Source organism: Budorcas taxicolor, chromosome 22 (genome assembly GCF_023091745.1).
Source record: "Budorcas taxicolor isolate Tak-1 chromosome 22, Takin1.1, whole genome shotgun sequence".
NCBI lineage: Eukaryota > Metazoa > Chordata > Mammalia > Artiodactyla > Bovidae > Budorcas > Budorcas taxicolor.
In genome coordinates this window covers 56,511,899-56,531,986 of record NC_068931.1, presented here as the reverse complement: position 1 = coordinate 56,531,986, position 20,088 = coordinate 56,511,899, and the positions used below count along the sequence as shown (strand labels likewise).

The following is a 20,088-nucleotide window of genomic DNA, read 5'->3' as shown; positions in this document are numbered from 1 at the left end:
GCAAAAGATGACAGTACTTAATGTTATCTTTACCATTATTAGTGTTATATCAGTATATACCACAAATTCTGCTTTTTAAAATGCAGTTGTATCTACTTTCTGAGGCTATTGCCAATGTTTAGATATTCAACAGGAAATGTGAAGACAGCTATAATTTTTCTATTACATGAGTTTCCCCTTTTCTATATTTTCTTCTCATATTAATAGCTCTGTTTTAATTTAGTGTGAATAGTTCCACTGACATCATCATTACCATCACTCACATATTATCTTAACATTAATGAAGTTTTCAGCACGTTTAACACTTTGAGTCAACAAAAGCTTTCCATACAACAGCTCAATGACCACCTTCCATTGTTCCTGTATATTTCCTCATCACACATTTTTTTCCAATGAATTTACTTGGTAATTTTTGACTTCATCCCTTTAAAACATAAAAATAGTTTAAGTTCAATTCTATATTTATGGGTTTCAGAGGATGAGACAGTCAAATCTGAAGACTCTGAAGACAGTCGAAGGTTCTTTTAAGGAACTCAAAAGTGTTTTCTCCCTTCCCCTGCCCTACAGCAGTCAGCTGTCCCCAGTTACTGTCCAACCTGGACCCAAACCTGGAGGACACAGAGCAGCCCTAACCTCCTCCACCACGAAGCACCTCACTTCTCAGACTGCACTGAGTTACAGGTGTGGGGCCGCTCGTCCTCCTCCTTTCTGCAACCTACCTTGAACTGGAAGGGCCCCATCCATCTGACCTGGTAGCTCTCAATCTGCCTGCTTGGCTTCAACCTATTTATTCCTGGAGGTAAATTACTAGAACACGGATGCTAAAAATACCTCTTGTTTTACAAAGGATCCTGGCTTGCTTTTTAAGTCTGTGTCAAAGAACACAGAGAAACCTAACCCCCACTGTTACACACCTGGCCCTTGAGAGCACCTGGAAAGGCACGCTCAGTAACTCAGCCGTGTCCGACTCTTTGTGACCCCATGGTCTGTAGCCCTCCCAGCTTCTCCGTCCATGGAATTTTCCAGGAAAGAATACTGGAGTGGGTTGCCATTTCATTCTCCAGGGGATCTTCCAGACTCAGGGACTGAACCCATGTTTCTTGCAACTCCAGTATTGGTAGGTGAGTTCTTTACCACTCCACCACCTGGGAAGCCTACCTAACTGAAGAGTTACGTTAAAAAGTAACTCATATTTTTCTAACAATTCCTGCCATCTTAACATAAATATGAATTCATTTTAAAATTGCTTTACGATTAAGCTATTCAAGAAAAATTGTCTTTGCTCTGTGACATACTAATTCTCTTCAACCCAAAAGAGTCAGTTTAATCAACCACTTCATCACAATGTTTAGCACCAAATCATTTCTGACTATTAAAAAAAAATAAACGTCATGCCCAATGTAACCTTCTCTGCTACTAAGAATATGACTAAAGATGTAAAGAAACCTCTCCAAAAAGAAGAATATCTAAGTTGCTAGATTAGGAGGTGGGGGGTGGTATAAATCGGATTAACATATGCACACTACTATACGCAAAATCATTGGAGAAGGAAATGGCAACCCACTCCAGTGTTCTTGCCTGGAGAATCCCAGGGACGGGGGAGCCTGGTGGACTGCTGTCTATGGGGTCGCACAGAGTCGGACACGACTGAAGCAACTTAGCAGCAGCAGCGGCAGCAGACACAAAATCAACAACAATGACCCACTGTCTAGCACAGGGAACTGTGAGTTTCTTGTAATAACCTACAATGGAAAAGAATGTGAAAAGCAATATTATATATATATAAATAAAACGGAATTACTTTGTTATATACCTGAAAATAATACAACACTGTCATGTATGTTAATGATGAATTAATTAATTTGTATGATGCTTGACACAATATTCGCATAGCTGGACTGGGAGTATAATCTGTCTCATTACTGTTGAAGGAGTCCCTCCCTGACAGTCTCTTCATATATTACTGATCCTCCCAGCTTCCTACAAAAGAGACAGGGTGTACTATGCTACTTGAGTATATGGATACTATCCATAACAGGAAAAATTTACCTTTTATAGTGAACAAAATGGAATGATAGTAGTGAAGATTTGAAAAACATGCGGGAATCAGAATGGATAACCAACACAGTACAGTATTGATATATTAAAGCATTGGTGCTTTCAAAATGAAAATGAGTGCTCTCCATTCATACATACTCTACAAACAGCTACTTAGAGGCCTAGAAAATTAACAAGGTTTAAAAGATTATAAACAGAATGAAGAATTATGAGGGCAAATAGGGATACAAACCTATTCCTAAGCTTTTGATGGACAATTTGGCAATAACTATTCAAAAGACGTTAAAAATGAATATGTCCTTTTAGAAAGCAATTCCACATTTAAGAATTTATCCTCAGAAGTCATTCAAGATGTGCAAAAATATTTAGTTATCCCAATTTTCAGCCCCACTGCTGATAACAGAAAAAAATGTTGGAAAACATCATTCTGAAATTTCTGATAAAATTACACAAATTATAGACTATAATCAAAAATGATGCTGGAATACACTCAGTGGCACAAAAGTGGCCAGACCATCTTTAGAAAATATATTGTCTATAACGATATGTTATGTAATTTTAAAAATAAAAATTAATTTCAAAAAGATGACGCTGAATCCATAAAAACACAGGAAAACAGTCTCAAAACCTAAGAGGATGAAGTGTTATGGAAAAGAATACGGCAACAGACTATGTGCCTTGCGACCTATTTTAGAAAAAGGCTGGTTCTGCTGCCTGCTTTTGGTTCCTTTGCATCACCAAAGCTTACTCTACTTGGCTTCAGGGACCAGGCTAAAATTACAGACACTGCTTTTTAAATGTAACATCCAAACTGAATCAATAACAAGAATCCAAATTCAAAAAGGTAAAGATAAAGGCTAACTGAGGCAGAAGCTTTAGGAGCATGTTCAGAAAGAAAGGACAACATATTAAAAAGAAAACCTAATTTGTCAACTGTTCTTGCCGGCAGTGAATATCACGCACTAGCAAACATATCGTCACATATACCAAACATACTTACCATATCTGTTGCCAAGAGCTAGGGATTTAACATTGTCAATAAAAGTAGAAACAGGTTAAATGCCTGACATTCACATCTTCACAAATCCATGCTGCCCCCTTCTGGATAATTTTGGAGGTACGTGACAATAAAAGTTTAATAAGATTTTAATGAGAAGTAATCCCTTGGACTGCAAGGAGATCCAACCAGTCCATTCTAAAGGAGATCAGTGCTGGGTGTTCTTTGGAAGGAATGATGCTAAAGCTGAAACTCCAGTACTTTGGCCACCTCATGCAAAGAGTTGACTCATTGGAAAAGACTGATGCTGGGAGGGATTGGGGGCAGGAGGAGAAGGGGACGACAGAGGATGAGATGGCTGGATGGCATCACTGACTCGATGGACAGGAGTTTGGGTGAACTCTGGGAGTCAGTGATGGACAGGGAGGCCTGGCGTGCTGTGATTCATGGGGTCGCAAAGAGTCGGACACAACTGAGCGACTGAAATGAACTGAACTGAACTGAACTGAATCAAGTTTTTTAAGGTGCTTCCCTGACAGCTCAGCTGGTAAAGAATCCACCTGCAATGCAGGAGGCCCCAGTTTGATTCCTGGGCCGGGAAGATCCACTGGAGAAGGGATAGGCTATCTGCTCCAGTATTCTTGGACTTCTAGGCCAAGGGAAGTTAAAAAATCATTTTTAACTAATCTTTAGAAAAAGGTTAGTTCTGCTAACCTTTTGAACTAATTTTAGAAAAAGGTTAGTGATAATCATCAGTTAAAAAATCATTTTTAACTAATCTTTTGAAGACCTGAGCCTACATGTTCATACTAGGAAACACATATATATGGTTCAAAATGTATTTTGAAACATTTTTCAAAATTTATGTTCTAAATAAAGTTGTAGCATTGGCAAAAAGCTCTGATAATCCAATCATCCATGCCAATGAGAAAGGGAATAAAATATATTTACTAAAAGTAAATAAAACATGACAGTTTAAAAAGTCAGTTTTTGTTCCCTTTGATCCTTCTTCCCCCCACTCCCAAAAGCAAACAATCTGAATTTGGTGCGTATCCTCCCATTCCGTTTTCATAATTTACCAAAAGAAGTCTTAAAATGCCTGCCCTCTCCGGCGCTGCCCCCTCCTCAGGCTCCCCGGCACCAGATGCAGTCTTGGTCTACACTAGCCTAGAGCTCAGACTGTGGAAATTCACTCAAGCCTACTCCCAACAGCTGTTCAAATCAGGAAAGCATTCTACCTCTAACCACTCTGTGTTGCTTAAATGTCTCAGTTATTAGAAGAATAGTAAACAAAAATGCTACCTTTATAAAGTACAAAACATAGTGTAAGACACAGAGACCAGACCAGTGGTCACCAGTGGGTTAGGGGAGGAGGGGAGGGGTGGGGAGGGGTAGGGGAGAGGAAGATTTGAACCACTGGGTGTGGGACAGGCGTGAGCACGCACCTTGCAACACAGGGAAGAGAGCCAGTACTGTGCAGTAAGTGTGAATGCAGGGTAACCTTTAAAAACTGTATAAAAATAAACAATTAAACAACAGTATAGAAGGCTCTCTAGAATTATGAAATACTGCTTTCAGGAGGAAGGGAATGACATAGCTGGAGAACAAAAGGATATGTATTAATATCCTTTAATGCTTTTTGCATTTAGTATTCCTATTTATAAAATATTTAAAGACACTACAGTCAATAATATCCGAAGTGCAGATGACAACTGAAACCAGTAAGGCACCTAAAATGTTAACAAGCCTGCTTTTTAAAAGATTTTTCTAAAAAGTCTCCTATATGAGTATTTGAAGTGGCAATAATATTTAACAATAATATGAAGGTTTCACTTTAAATCTGAATCCTATTAAAACTGCCTGTAAAATCTTATATATCTGAATAGCAATATATAAGGTCAAAAGTCACTCGCTTAAAAATAATAAACACAACTTGAAATGACAAAAATGGCACAGAACTTCATTTTATATTATGTTATGTAATTCAAACAGTATTTTAGTAGATAGTTTTACTTCTGTTTCTTCGCATATATGTGTACGCTGCTGCTGCTAAGTCGCTTCAGTCATGTCCGACTCTGTGCGACCCCAAGGACAGCAGCCCACCAGGCTCCCCCGTCCCTGGGATTCTCCAGGCAAGAACACTGGAGTGGGTTGCCATTTCCTTCTCCAATGCATGAAAGTGAAAAGTGAAAGTGAAGTCGCTCAGTCATGTACGACTCTTAGCAACCCCATGGACTGCAGCCCACTAGGCTCTTCCGTCCATGGGATTTTCCAGGCAAGAGCACTGGAGTGGGATGCCATTGCCTTCTCCAATATACATGTATATTTTCACATGCATATATAGTATACCCACCTCTCATACATATATACATGTACATATTCCTTTCACATTATGGACAGTATATTTTGCTTTTTTAAGAAACCAAACCACACACAAAAAAATTAAAAAACCACCTCAAACTGAATTTTTTCCTCTACAGTCCATAATCTTAAGATAACCTAAATAACCTAAATAACCTAACATTAGCAATCTCAAAACCAGTTCCAGCACCCTCCATAAAGTCAACACACAGTTAGTTAAATCTCATGGGTTTTCTGAGAGTTTAACAAAGCCCCTGGTTTCTCTGAGCACCCACGAGACACCCCTGCCCTCACCCGCCAGAGCATTTCGTTAGGATCTCTCCTTTGTCATTTATAGTTGACACTGTAACAGACTTCCTTAAATATTCCCCTGATCCTGCTCCTAAAATATGTTTACATTTCTTGGAACACTGAAATGCATTACTTAACAGACACTAATTCTACCCAAAAACATTCTGATTTTTTTCCAATAACCCTTTGGCACGCCACAATCTTGAAATACTTCAATATTTTGTGTCTCAAAGCATATCTTCAGGAAAGTTTTAGATTTCCTTTCAGTTAAGTTCAGTTCAGTCACTCAATCATGTCCAACTCTTTGCAACCCCATGAATTGCAGCACGCCAGGCCTCCCTGTCCATCACCAACTCCTGGAGTTCACCCAAACTCATGTCCATTGAGTCGGTGATGCCATCCAGCCATCTCATCCTAGATTTTCTTTCAGTTCAGTTCAGTTCAGTCGTTGTCACATCCGACTCTTTGCGACCCCATGAATCGCGGCACGCCAGGCCTCCCTGTCCATCCCCAACTCCCGCAGTTCACTCAGACTCACTTCCATCGAGTCAGTGATGCCATCCAGCCATCTCATCCTCAGTCGTCCCCTTCTCCTCCTGCCCCCAATCCCTCCCAGCATCAGAGTCTTTTCCAATGAGTCAACTCTTCGCATGAGGTGGCCGAAGTACTGGACTTTCAGCTTTAGCATCATTCCTTCCAAAGAAATCCCAGGGCTGATCTCCTTCAGAATGGACTAGTTGGATCTCCTTGCAGTCCAAGGGACTCTCAAGAGTCTTCTCCGACACCACAGTTCAAACACATCAATCCTTCAGCGCTCAGCTTTCTTCACAGTCCATCTCTCACATTCATACATGACCACAGAAAAAACCATAGCCTTGACTAGACGGACCTTTGTTGGCAAAGTTATGTGTCTGCTTTTGAATATGCTATCTAGGTTGGTCATAACTTTTCTTCCAAGAAGTAATCGTCTTTTAATCTCATGGCTGCAGTCACCATCTGCAGTGATTCTGGAGCCCCAAAAAATAAAGTCTGACACTGTTTCCATTGTTTCCCCGTCTATTGCCCATGAAGTAATGGGACCAGATGCCATGATCTTCGTCTTCTGAATGTTGAGCTTTAAGCCAACTTTTTCACTGTCCTCTTTCACTTTCATCAAGAGGCTTTTTAGTTCTTCTTCACTTTCTGCCATAAGGGTGGTGTCATCTGCATATCTGAGGTTATTGATCTGTACTTTAATTATTTAAAATAATCTGAATCATATAAAAGTTAAATCTCAGCTAACCAGTTTATTCAGTGAATCAAATTCAATTTCAAAGCACTTTGCCTAAAAGGAGTTTTACAGTTTTGGAAAAAAAATATATATATACAAAATTGCTCTAAAAATTGAAAAACTAAAAACCTTTAATGAACAATAAACATAAAATCTATTCAAAGTAGGTACTCTACATAATGCTATAGGCAGTGTTTACTGTCTAGGAAAATGTTGAAATTTTTAAATAATTAAAATTCCTATAAATAGTTCATTAAAAATAAATATATAGGGTCACTGAGTTTGGCACTAAATTAATGCTAATGTATAGCAAGAATCTGGAAAGATCTTGGGGAAAAAGATGCTAAAACAATATAAAGATGAAGGAGTGGGGAAAGAAAGGATGACAAACACCTAGAATGCGGACCAATAAGATGCGCATCTGTGGGGCTGCGGAAGGGCACACAGTCCGTCCTCAGAGCTCATCTCCAGCCACAGCGTCTTTTCTACCCAGCACGCAGGATTTCACTTTTTGTTCACTCTCTACAGAGGCTAGGAAAAAATGATTCTGCTCAGTACTTTTTCTTAACGACTTTCTACATTTTAGTAAACAAGAAATGACTAGACATTAAGAATGAAAAACTCATAATTGTACATTCTTAATGATAATTTAAGTCATTTCTAAAATACAACCAACATTTCTGTTTTAGAACATCTTTTCTCGGAAAAAAAAAAAAAAAAAAACTTACTAGAAATCAAAACTCAACTTCTTTCTCAATCTACCTAAGATAAAAACCAAAACTCCTACTACAATCCAAAAAGCAGATGACAAACTTTTTAGTACTGTAGTAAATAGTTACAATCTTCCAAGTACCAGATCACTTAAAAAGAAAAAATATATTTTGCTAAAAGAGAGTAACATTGGATCAATTTATGAGAAGGACAATTTAAGCATTAGAGATAGCATTTGATGTCACTAACTCTATAATCTCAGCAGAACAGTCATTTGCTAAACATTTAGCAAATAGCAAATCCTTAGCTTTTTATTAACCAGTTAGGGCTCTCTGATTTTCAAACACATTAGCTGCTAGGCCTAAAATGTCCAGCTAAATGAACAGGTTATTAACTAGGCAGTTATTAATGCCTAGTCATTATTAACTAGGCAGTTATTACTTACATCTTATATTATCACAAAGACCAAAGCAAATGTATCTTAACCAGTACTTTTGAAAGCTAATTAAAAACAAGAAACTACTGTTAAACCTATAAGCAAATTACTTCCCAAGAACCAGACTTCCTTGTTGGTGCCTCTCTTCCTCACACTGTCCAAGCAACCAACTCCTCTGGCTGGCGCCTTGTCTAGTAAGAAGACCCCTTTCTGTTCAGTTGCATGTATGTCCATATCTTAGCTTTTACTCACTATGAAATATTTCTAAATGCAATTGATCAAAAACATTTTATTAAATACATACTTGAAATTTTTAAAAAAGAAACCAGAAAATGTGCTCATATACATAGGCTAAAAATATGCATATATTAATGCAGTTCAAAAGGAAACATGACCCTATGTAATTTATTCAAAAAACACTTTCCTTTTAATACTTGTAATATATATATATGCATATGTACATACACACTCTAGTATTTTCAGTGTATTCTTATAAAAACAAAAACCAGCCAAATCAAAATGGTTGCTTTAAACTTAGGAATAAAATAATCTACATTATCAACTTCAGCATTATAAAATTAGATTTTTCACCAAATTTACAGTCAGATGTGAAAAAAACCTACATTTTACTATGGGGCATAAGGACTGTAAAATGAGGTTCAGGACAAGCGTTCTAACACTGCTTAAACTTAGTAGAATTACAATGATATCTATTTCACTAAAATAAACATAAAATTGGTTATTAAATAGATTTAAATAAAATGGATTTAATGGACTTAGAAAAGGCAGAGGAACCAGAGATCAAATGACCAACATCTGTTGGATTATCAAAAAAGCAAGAGAATTCCAGAAAAACATCTATTTCTGCTTCACTGATTACACCAAAGCCTTTGACTGTGTAGATCACAACAAACTGTGAAAAATTCTTAAAGAGATGGGAATACCAGACCACCTGACATGCCTTCTGAGAAACCTGTATGCAGGTCAAGAAGCAACAGTTAGAACTGGACATGGAACAACAGACTGGTTCCAAATAGGAAAAGGAGTACGTCAATGCTGTATATTGTCACCTTGCTTATTTAACTTATATGCAGAGTACATCATGTGAAATGCTGGGCTGGATGAAGCACAAGCTGGAATCAAGATTGCCAGGAGAAATATCAATAACCTCAGATACACAGATGACACCATTCTTATGGCAGAAAGCAAAGAGGGACTGAAGAGCCTCTTCATGAAAGTGAAAGAGGAGCGTGAAAAAGTTGGCTTAAAACTCAACATTCAGAAAACGAAGATCATGGCATCTGGTCCCATCATTTCATGGCAAATAGATGGGAAACAGTGGAAACAGTGAGAGACTTTACTTTTTTGGGCTCCAAAAATCACTGCAAATGGTGAGTGTAGCCATTAAATTAGAAGACGCTTACTCCTTGGAAGAAAAGCTATGACCAACCGAGACAGCATATTCAAAAGCAGAGACATTACTTTGCTGACTAAGGTCCGTCTAGTCAAGGCTATGGTTTTTCCAGTAGTCATGTATGGATGTGAGAGTTGGACTATAAAGAAAGCTGAGCACCAAAGAATTGATGCTTTTGAACTGTGGTGTTGGAGAAGACTCTTGAGAGTCCCTTGGACGGCGAGGAGATCCAACCAGTCCATCCTAAAGGAAATCAGTCCTGAATATTCATCGGAAGGACTGATGCTGAAGCTGACAATACTTTGGTCACCTGATGCGAAGAACTAACTCATGTGAAAAAAAGCCTGATGCTGGGAAAGACTGAAGGTGGGAGGAGAAAGGGATGACAGAGGATGAGATGGTTGGATGGCATCACCGACTCAATGCACATGAGTTTGAGCAAGCTTGGGGAGTTGGTGATGGACAGGGAAGCCTGGCGAGCCGTGGTCCATTGGGTCACAAAAAGTCGGACATATTTGAGCAACTGAACTAAACTGGCTATTTAAATAAATATACAACAATTTTTTACAGTGATGAAGATTTTTTTTAAATGAACAACAAACTGGAAAGAAAGAAAAAGACAAAAATTTGTACAAAGAAGGAAGAGATTAAGTACCTAAATTTTCACATCTGGCAGGGGAAAAAGAAAGACACACACACACTGGCATAGAACTTCCTACACCACCACATGTGTCAAATCAAATGAAATCTAGCACTGGCAGAACATGGCAGATAATATACACTATCGTGAAGGTCACATGAGCAAGCAGAAAGGGCCAAGGAAAATTTCCTGGGTCTTTGATATGAGACTTCTGAACAATGAATCAGATACACGAGTAAAATGCTTTTCATTTCAGTAAGACAGTAACTGGTGAAGGGGTTTTGATAAGCATGAAACGTGTGATAACGACAATGTACTTGCGTGTTTATGTACGTGGGTCCATACACACGTGTGTGTGCTGGGGAATAGTGACTCTCCATACAAAGGCAGCTAATCAAATGAGGAAGTTCAAACTAAACACACAGTAAAAGAAATTACAGGTCTGTTATTTATCTGTCCTAAGTCCTCCTAAAATTTCCTATTTCTAAAATTATGAAACTTTTTATATTTGACATCATCAGCTAACTTACACACACATCATGAAAAAGCAATCTGCTCTCATAAAAGTATGAAAAAAATTTTCCAAAACCATTATCAGTGCCCATTATTCTTTCCCTTGTCACAATAACTGTTTATTTAAATGTATTCTAAGTATTGAGAAGTATTTTCATTCCAGCTATAAAAGCACAGGTTCAATATCTTTTTGCTCAGATGGAGTTGAGAATGATGAGACTACTTTGATGAGCATGACTTTAGGGATACTTAAAACTACTTCAGAGCAAAAAATTGAAACTTCAACAAACATATTCTAAATTGCTACTATGTTTCAGGGATAAGCCATGCCATTTAGGCAGGAGTAACAGGAAAAAACACTGTGTCCATCTTCTATTTCTATATGCCCAATAGTAATAATCACAACTTTGCCTAAACATCATATGTTACCACTATTTAGTTTTATAATTAAAAGGATTTTTTTTATTAATTCTTCCGTCACACTTTAGATTACTCTGGATTTCATTTGTATTAAGTCTGGCAGCAACACAGTTCGACTCTACCATAGTGAAATAATCTTTCAGGTTCAACTTACACTACAGTTTTCAGGTGGAACTAGAAGCTGAGTGATCTCGCCACCATGGACACAGAAGATATGTTTCATTTCTCCAGAAAATATGTCCCAAATGATGACTGAGAAATCCACGCCTCCAGATATGAGATATCTTTGATCATAACGGGCTGAGACCTGATGAGCATACAGCAAACACGTGACTTTGTTCCGATGGCCACGGAGTGTCCTGTGAGGCGGCCAGCCTGCAAACGAGGTTTGGGGTTTAAAGTGGGAAAATTCGAGTCTTCCAAAGTTTCAACAGAAGTAGACAAGAATCTTCAGACTAGCTCTACATTTTATCATTAAAAAGCCCCTTTCACATATATTTCTATTGGACAGTACTGTTCTAAAAGATTACCAGTATTACTGAAAATATGATACTAAGTACACCAGAAATACCTAATAATAAATGGCAACTATTAACATATATCAAAGAGAAAAACTGGATCTTTCTATTTACAGTCATTGTGCTAAGTCACTTAAGTTGTATGCGACTCTTAGAGACCCCATGGACTGCAGCCCACCAGGCTCCTCTGTCCATGGGATTCTCCAGACAAGAATACTGGAGTAGGTTGCCCTTTCCTTCTTCAGGGGATCTTCCCAACCCAGGGATCGAACCCATGTCTCTTGCATCTCCTGCACCGGCAGGCAGGTTCTTTACCACTAGCGCCACCTGGGAAGCCCTGTATTTACAGTCATTAAGTGGTGTTTATTCCAGAAACAGACACTGACTTCAGTTGATCCTTGAGCAACATGGGTTTAAACTGTGCTGTGCAGGTCTACGTATATGCAGATTTTTTTCAATAAATACATATTATAGCACTACACAGGGGCAGTTGATGGAATCCAAGAATGCACAACCATAGGTAAAGAGGGCTGGCTGTAAAGTAATACACAGACTTTCAACTGTGCAGAGGATCAGCACCCCGGACCCTCTGAGTTTTTCAAGGGTCAACCAGGGTGTATTTTATTAACTGCACGTTACACGACCAGCTACAGGGCACACTGACAACCACCCTGATGCACTGCGTTTGCTAAAAGCGCAGAGTGCAGACACCGTCAAGTTCACAGTCACAGAGCTCTCCTAACACTGCACGCGAGCAGGTCTGCAGGTACCTCTGCGGAGCATGTGCTCGCCTTGCAGCAGCTGCACTATGGCCGTCTGCGTGGCGGGGACGATAACGATGCTTCCGTCTTCACGGCCACAGACGAGTCGTCCGTGGGCTGGTATGTACACACTTGCCGTCACCTTAAGAGGTTCGTTACTATTGGGGATCACGCTCAGCTGATCTATAATTCCAGCAGGACATGGACTCAGTTTATCAAATGCTTCTTGCAAACTAATAGACGTGGTCATTTCCAGCCCTGTGGAGGTTTTGTGTGGTAGAAAAGAAACATATTTGAGCATGTTAGAAAAAGAAAAAGAAAAAAATTCAACATGTAAAAATAAACATGCTTATAGTTGATTCAGTGAAATACCAAAGAATAATGGTCATCAACTATCATTCTAAGAAGACAAGGACGTTCATATGTACGTTATGAACTTCCTATACAGTGGTTACTGTTCAGGTTATTCAATTAGAAAGATTCAGAAATAACTGCACATGATTTTCTAGAACCTCCATTACCTTCCGGTTTATCAGGTGTGTCTGATATGTTCCAAATATTCAATCTTCCAGAAGAATCACCCTGAATTAATAGTTTGTGGAAGTATTCTTTGCATCCATAGAAGAATCGAGTCACAGGAGGACAAATTAGCAACTGTAAAAAAAAAAAAAAATTGTTCAAATTCCCTTCTCTATCTTTTAAAACAAACTATTTCACAGACAAAAGTTTCTTCAGATTAGGATATAATCATCTCAGTACCAGAGTAAAAAAAAAAAAAGTGTATCTATAGAATGAGTATTCAATAATATCTTAATTTTGTAGCATTGATAGAAATATGTCAACTAATACTCAAATCCAGTACATATAACACAAACATTCAAAGAAACGAAAACTATATTTATATAGTCTTTCTCTAGAATATTTTTATTCTTTTTCTCTGCTTTATAAAAACCACAATGCAATTATTTGTCTATTATTAAGCAATGAATCCAAAGATATACCCCTCTATACCAAAAAGAAAATTCTCCACTTAAAAATTCAAAAGGAGAGAACTGGTAATCTAAACCTTCTCCCAGTCCTTATTCAGTTCAGTTCAGTTCAGTTCAGTCGCTCAGTCGTGTTCGACTCATTGCGACCCCATGAACTGCAGCACGTCAGGCCTCCCTGTCCATCACCAACTCCCGGAGTTCACTCAGACTCATGTCCATCGAGTTGGTGATGCCATCCAGACATCTCAGCCTCTGTCGTCCCCTTCTCCTGCCCCCAATCCCTCCCAGCATCAGAGTCTTTTCCAATGAGTCAACTCTTCGCATGAGGTGGCCAAAGTACTGGAGTTTCAGCTCCAGCATCATTCCTTCCAAAGAAATCCCAGGGCTGATCTCACCAAGAATGGCTATAAAACTAAACTACCATGCTTGTACCACTAGAGGACTCTTCTGTTTTTTTTAATTAGATTATTTTTCTTTTTTTTTTTCTTTTTTCATGGTGGGGGTAGTTTATTTATTTATTTTTTATACTGCAATATATTTTATTTTTTTTATTATTTTTTTTAATTTTAAAATCTTTAATTCTTACATATGTTCCCAAACATGAACCCCCCTCCCACCTCCCTCCCCATAACATCTCTGTGGGTCATCCCCATGCACCAGCCCCAAGCATGCTGTATCCTGCGTCAGACATAGACTAGCGATTCAATTCTTACATGATAGTATACATGATAGATGATTTCAACTAATAGCACGAAACATCCCTGGTGGTTCAGTGCTAAAAAATTTGCCTGCAATGCAGGAGACCTGGGTTCAATCCCTGGGTCAGGAAGATCCCCTGGAGAAGGGAATGGCTACCCACTTCACTATTCTTGCCTGGAGAATTCCATGGACAGAGGAGGGTGGTGGGCTACACCCCATGGGGTTGCAAAGTGTCGGGCATGAATAAGCAACTAATACTTTTCACTTTTTCCATTTGATCACATTTTCATAACCCACTTGAACCTAGCCTGATATGCTAGCTATAAACTACTGGGAACAAAAAAAATTCATTAGGATCTTGCATATACTTTCATTTTTAAAGCACATTATTTTCCGTTTAAGATCCTGTTATCTTCAGTGAGACCACTTGTTTGAAAATACTAAATAGTGGTGGACTCCTAAATTTAAATTTTAGATGATTAATACACTAAAACTTAAGTATGAAAGTATGTAAGCTTATCTTGAAAAGCAGTTAAAAAACAAAAGGCTTCAGTGCATAGTTATAGTTAACAAATAATCTACATTCAGTATCAGTGCTAAAAAGCATTACCCTATAGAAATTATATGCATTAAGCACAGTCAATTATTTGATTTAACTTAAAAAGTCTGAAAATTACTAAAAGTTTGACTGATAAACAACAAGATTAACCAGGGAAAGTTGCTAGTATAACAACTTTTTGTTGTTATAACCAGCATTCTATATTACAATGTGTATCTCGCACCACATAATACATACATTTTAATTTAAAATGAATTGGTGAGCTGATACTTAAAGAAATATAATATGCATTCGTTTTGTTTCATGTTTTGTTTGTTTTTTTTTTACTGCACAGTGTAGCTTGTGGGATCTTACTTCCCCGGCCAGGGGCTGAACCTGGGCCCAGCAGTAAACACCAAGTCCTAACCACTGGACAGACAGAGAATCTCCATCATGTATATTTTCTTTGTGAGTCATTATCCCTTAGTTTAAGCCGAAGTAACTGTCTAGTTTGCTATCTTTACTTGTCTAGCAATAAGTAGCAGTTTAAGTTAAGAGAATAAAAGACAGGTCATGAAGGCTCTTAATTATACATGGATGGATAAATTCTATATATTCAAAATATTCACGGAAAATGGCAAGGGATTCCCCTTCCCATCCCTCCACATAAAGATAGAACAAAATGCTCAGAATGAAAAAGCTATGGAAACCCAGATCATAAGTAAAGGAAACTTTATTTCCAAAACCACAGCTTCTTTCTTCATGCTCAAAGAACACAGAGTTGAAAACCCATTACTAAGAGCATTTCAACTTTAAATTGATATTAAGTAGGTTTTTAGAAGCAATGCAGGAGGCCTGGGTTCGATCCCTGGGTTGGAAAGATTCCTTGGAGAGAAGCATGGCAGCGCACTCCAGCATTCTTGCCTGCGAGACCCTAAGGACAGAGGAGCCTGAAAGACTACAGCCCGTGGGATCACAGAGCCAGAGACGGCGGAGCAACTAACACTAGAAGTCATGGTAAAGTTTGTTTTTCATAGAGAAAAAATTCTTTTCTTCTTTATTTCTAATGCCTAATGATTTAAATCACTACATGGTTTGGGAGAAATACCGCAATATCTTTTTCAAACAATAACCAGTCAGCATTATTACATAATTATCTCTGTCATTCTAAAAGTACATCTGTCACTATATTTAGGACTGCATCAGTGTAAAATCAATTTATAACATCAATGTGAAGTTTACCAAAAAGTCACTGCCACTCTGTAATCAGTATAGGATCACTTTTACTCCTGGAGAAAAGTGAATGCCTATATTATAGGCATATTATGCATGCATGCATGCTCAGTCATGTCTGACTCTTTGTGACCCCATGGACTGCAGCGGACCAGGCTCCTCCGTCCATGGAATTTTCCAGGCAAGAATACTGGAGTGGGTTGCCATTTCCTCTTTCATATACGCATATTATAAGCAAATGCACAAATTATGCTTATAATAACTGACCATGTCAAAATGTTTTACAACATCTCATAGAGTGCCTTGAATGGCAATCGATCTTTGAAATGCTTAGCTACCGAAAGACACTAATAATTATAGTTGCAGAAAATTTTCAGCACAGCCACCAACTATAAATGATACCTGAAGAATTTTACCTCTTTATCTGTCCGATCCAATAGGCTATGTTGTACTGGAGGAATTAAATTTTCAACTGCTTTCCCCACATCACTGCGGAATGAATCACTAGCTGGAAGGCAACTGAAAATGAGGAAAATGCAACATTCAGTAAAAAAATACTGACATTAAATATTTTATCATACCATATGATGAGTTTTTTTCACAATGAACAATATATAGATTTTTTTATAGTTAATTTAATATATATTAAATTAAATGTTATTAAAATATCTTACTCAAATAAAAATCCACCTAATTGTTATGCTCAGACATGAAACTATAATTACAAACTTAAGTTCTCAAGTTTTTTTTTTTTACCTAAATTAAATATTTATACTTTCTATATTTCCATACTTTCAGATTACATCACAAATTTGGAATCGCTTGCTTTTTTTTTTTTTTTTTTTAAGAGTTATATTTTATTTGGTGGGAGTTTTTAGGACTTCAAACCCGGGAGACAGCATCTTAAGTAACCTTGAAAGAACTGTTCCAAAGAGGCAGAGGGGGAGAAGCCAAGTTATAAAAGAGTTTGCAACAAGGGGCAGGTAGTCTAAACATCAAAAATTACTGTTAATTAAGGAAAACCAGTTATCTCAAGTTAAGGAATTTAGCGCTCTTCTTTGCATGCAAGAGCCTGGGCTCACTGAAATCATGCAGCCTCTTGCTTTTGATTAAAGTCCTAACTCATTATTCATTGAATACCTGGCAGGTAGCTTGTAAATATAGCTCTGCCCGTTTTCAGTCCAGATGATGACTTCATCAGCTGAGACAAAGTCGCCTCCCGTCCACGCCTGCCCGTTTTCACTCGGACCCGAGCACAACAGGGAGTAGTCTCCAGCATCGAACACCTACGAGGAGTAAGAGATTCACGTTCAAGTCCATGGTGGTGTCATTTAAGGAAAACACAGCAACATTTTAACTGAAATGAAAACTTCTAGAATCACATTTAATAACCTCAGGCCTTTACAGTTGACTACCTCAGTTAAAGACATTTTGTCAGTGAACCCTGGGGCACAGCTCCCTTCAACAGGGCAACTATGACATGGCCCCAGTGGGCAGGCAGGAGACTGTGCCAGCAGGGGTCAGGGGTGCTCGCTCCACAGGGACAGGAATCCTTAGCCCTTCTCATCTAAAGGGAAGGGTGCTCCATCACATGACCAGTACCCAACCTCCAGAATGCATGCTGACGGCTCCCAGTTTTTTCCTATACCCAGTAACAATGTTTCTAACAAAAACCTCTAACACCAGAGTGTTAGAAGGGAATTCACTGTACCTTATTTCATTAACATCTTACAATAGTGTAAACAGGACATTAGCAGACTCAGTTTTATTATTAATAACTCTCACATACAATAGCCACATCCTATAATTTCATCAGCAACACAAACTCCGGACCTTCTGTGACCTTACATTTACAGGACACGTCCAAGTCTGCAAAATGCCTTTACCATCATTTCCTCATTGCTCTTAGAGTCGCTGCAGGAGGTAGGCAGGCTGGTATTGCTAGAGACAAAACGCGGACCCAGGGAGCTCCCTGGCAGTCTAGCGGCTGATGATGCCGCACTTCCACCGCTAGGGGTGTAAGTTCTCAGTCCCTGGGCAGGGAACGAAGAGCCCAGAGCCGTGAGGTGCAGGCAGGAGACAAAACAAACCCTGACACAGATGAGGGCTACGGCACCTGCTCAAGGTCCCACGTCCAGTAAGCCGACAGAGCTAGGACTAAACCCTCATCTGATAACAGCTAGCAGAATTTCCCATCACACTCAGTGTTTGAGAAAAGTACCTACTGTGTTGCTAAAAAATTTCCCCAGGAGGAATGAGTAATTAAATGGCTGAGTTTTTATCTTATTTTTCTTTAAAGAAATAACAATGAAGTTGCTGTGCAGACACTCTTGAGACAAGAACAAACGCTAGCCGAATTCACCATAATTTGCTATAATATGTATCAGAAACACAACACTAGTACTACACGAATAGCCAAGAAAAGTCCAAGACAGAATTATGGACACCAGCCCTCCAGCCTTATGATCTATTAAAACAAATTACGAAACCATCAAAAATAAAGTAATAACAATATCAGTTCATGAATTAGTCCTGACAAATCAACAAGTCCATAAACAGGTCCTAGAAAAAATGTAGGAATACAGTGTATTATAAAGGTACAAGAATTATTGTAAAATTTGAATTATTCAACAAATGGCGTTAGGAACTGCAGGATACATTCTGATATCCATTGGAATAAAGATAAAATTGGATCTATGGCTCACAATTCACACAAAATAAATTTCAGATTAAAGATTCCAAGGTATATAAAATAAAACCATACAAAGATTAGGAAGAAAAAATTTTTTAAAGTCTCAGCTTTGCTGAGAACATATCATCAACCATTTTTAAAACCATACAATAAAATATGACAATTTAACCATACAAAAATTGAAAACTGCTTTCTGGTAATAACTAACTGAGAAAGTCAGATAGTCTTGAGTCCCTTGGAGAGCAAGGAGATCAAACCAGTCCATCCTAAAGGAAATCAACCCTGAATCCTGGAAGGACTGATGGAAGGACTGATGGAAGGACTAATGCTGAAGCTGAAGCTCCAATACTTTCGCCACCTGATGTGAAGAGTTGATTCATTGGAAAAAAACTTCAAGATGGGAAAGACTGAAGGCAAAAGAAGAAGAGGCTGGCAGAAGATGAGATGGTCAGATGAGCATCACCGACTCAACGTACATGAATCTGAGCAAACTCTGGGAGACAGTGAAGGACAGGGAAGACTGGCATCGCAAAGTCCATGGGGGCACAACTTAGTGACTAAGCAACAACAAATCTCAGCAAGTCACGCTGGTGGGCGGCGGCACGTCCGCACGCTGTGTGTGTATGCATGCCCCCGATGGTTCGTGAGACTCAGCGCCCATCTGCACATTTACTGTCGGCGCGGCTTTGCTCTCGTAACTGTCTCACACTGGGTTGCCTGCGTTTTCCTTCTTGATCTGTAGGAGGTGTTTTTTTGTTGATAGCAGAAGAGTCTCTCATCATGCTGCATACCATGGCTCTCTTCTCATTCTGTGGGTTGTCCTTTCACTCTCGTGTGTGCATTTAAGAGAAAGCTGCCCTCACGTGGATATAAAAGGCTTACAACGGGCACACGAGAAACTGGTGTTAGCTATTGCCTCTGGGGAGGGGAAGGGACATATCTGGGGGGGAAGGAGTGCCTATTTTTCACTGTATCCTCCTGCAGTCTGTTTTCACTTTTATTTGGATGTGCTTTAAACTTTAAGACAGAGGAAGGATCCCAGATAGTGAACACAGCTGAGCAGTTGCTAGCCTTCTTCTCTAAGCTTTTTCCCAACAGCAGCCATGCAGCCCTTCTGTGGTGAGGCTCCCCTGTGACGCAGGACCACATGGCAGTGATGAGAGCGGCGGCCGCAGCCAGGCTGCCTGAGCCATGTAACCTCCGTCACTTACAACCACCATCACTTCTATAACCTTAGCCAAAGCAGCCACCCTCCTCATCCCTCCGTTGCCTCATCTATAAAATGGGCAAAGCCACCATTCCTAGAGTGAAAAGCAGCCTCTAAAGTGGCCCCACCGAGGGCCAACTCCTGGTTTTCCATCCTTGTGGAAGCCTCTCTCCTGAGTGCAGGCTGCATCCTGTGACGTTTCTAGAGAACTGAACACGGCAGAGGGGATGCAATCTCAGCTCCAGGGTTGGGGGGGTCTCGGCCACACCTCTTGCTCACCGACTCGGAGGAAAGACAGCTGCTGTGTTGTGAGCTGTCCTAATGGAGAGGCCCACATGGC

At 39.1% G+C, this 20,088-nt stretch overlaps 1 protein-coding gene across 4 annotated transcripts in view; it reads right to left on the bottom strand.

The window, feature by feature from the left end:
* The window catches only part of WDR7 (WD repeat domain 7), a 352,665-nt gene that overhangs the window by 294,832 nt on the left and 37,745 nt on the right, over positions 1-20,088 (bottom strand). For all 4 annotated transcript variants that reach the window (XM_052660291.1, XM_052660292.1, XM_052660293.1 and 1 more), the window contains exons 8-12: positions 16,990-17,135; positions 16,266-16,368; positions 12,912-13,044; positions 12,400-12,648; positions 11,266-11,486 (exon numbers count right to left, since the gene is read on the bottom strand). In XM_052660291.1, coding sequence (XP_052516251.1) covers positions 11,266-11,486; positions 12,400-12,648; positions 12,912-13,044; positions 16,266-16,368; positions 16,990-17,135 — 852 coding nt within the window. The remainder of the gene's footprint in view (positions 1-11,265; positions 11,487-12,399; positions 12,649-12,911; positions 13,045-16,265; positions 16,369-16,989; positions 17,136-20,088) is intronic.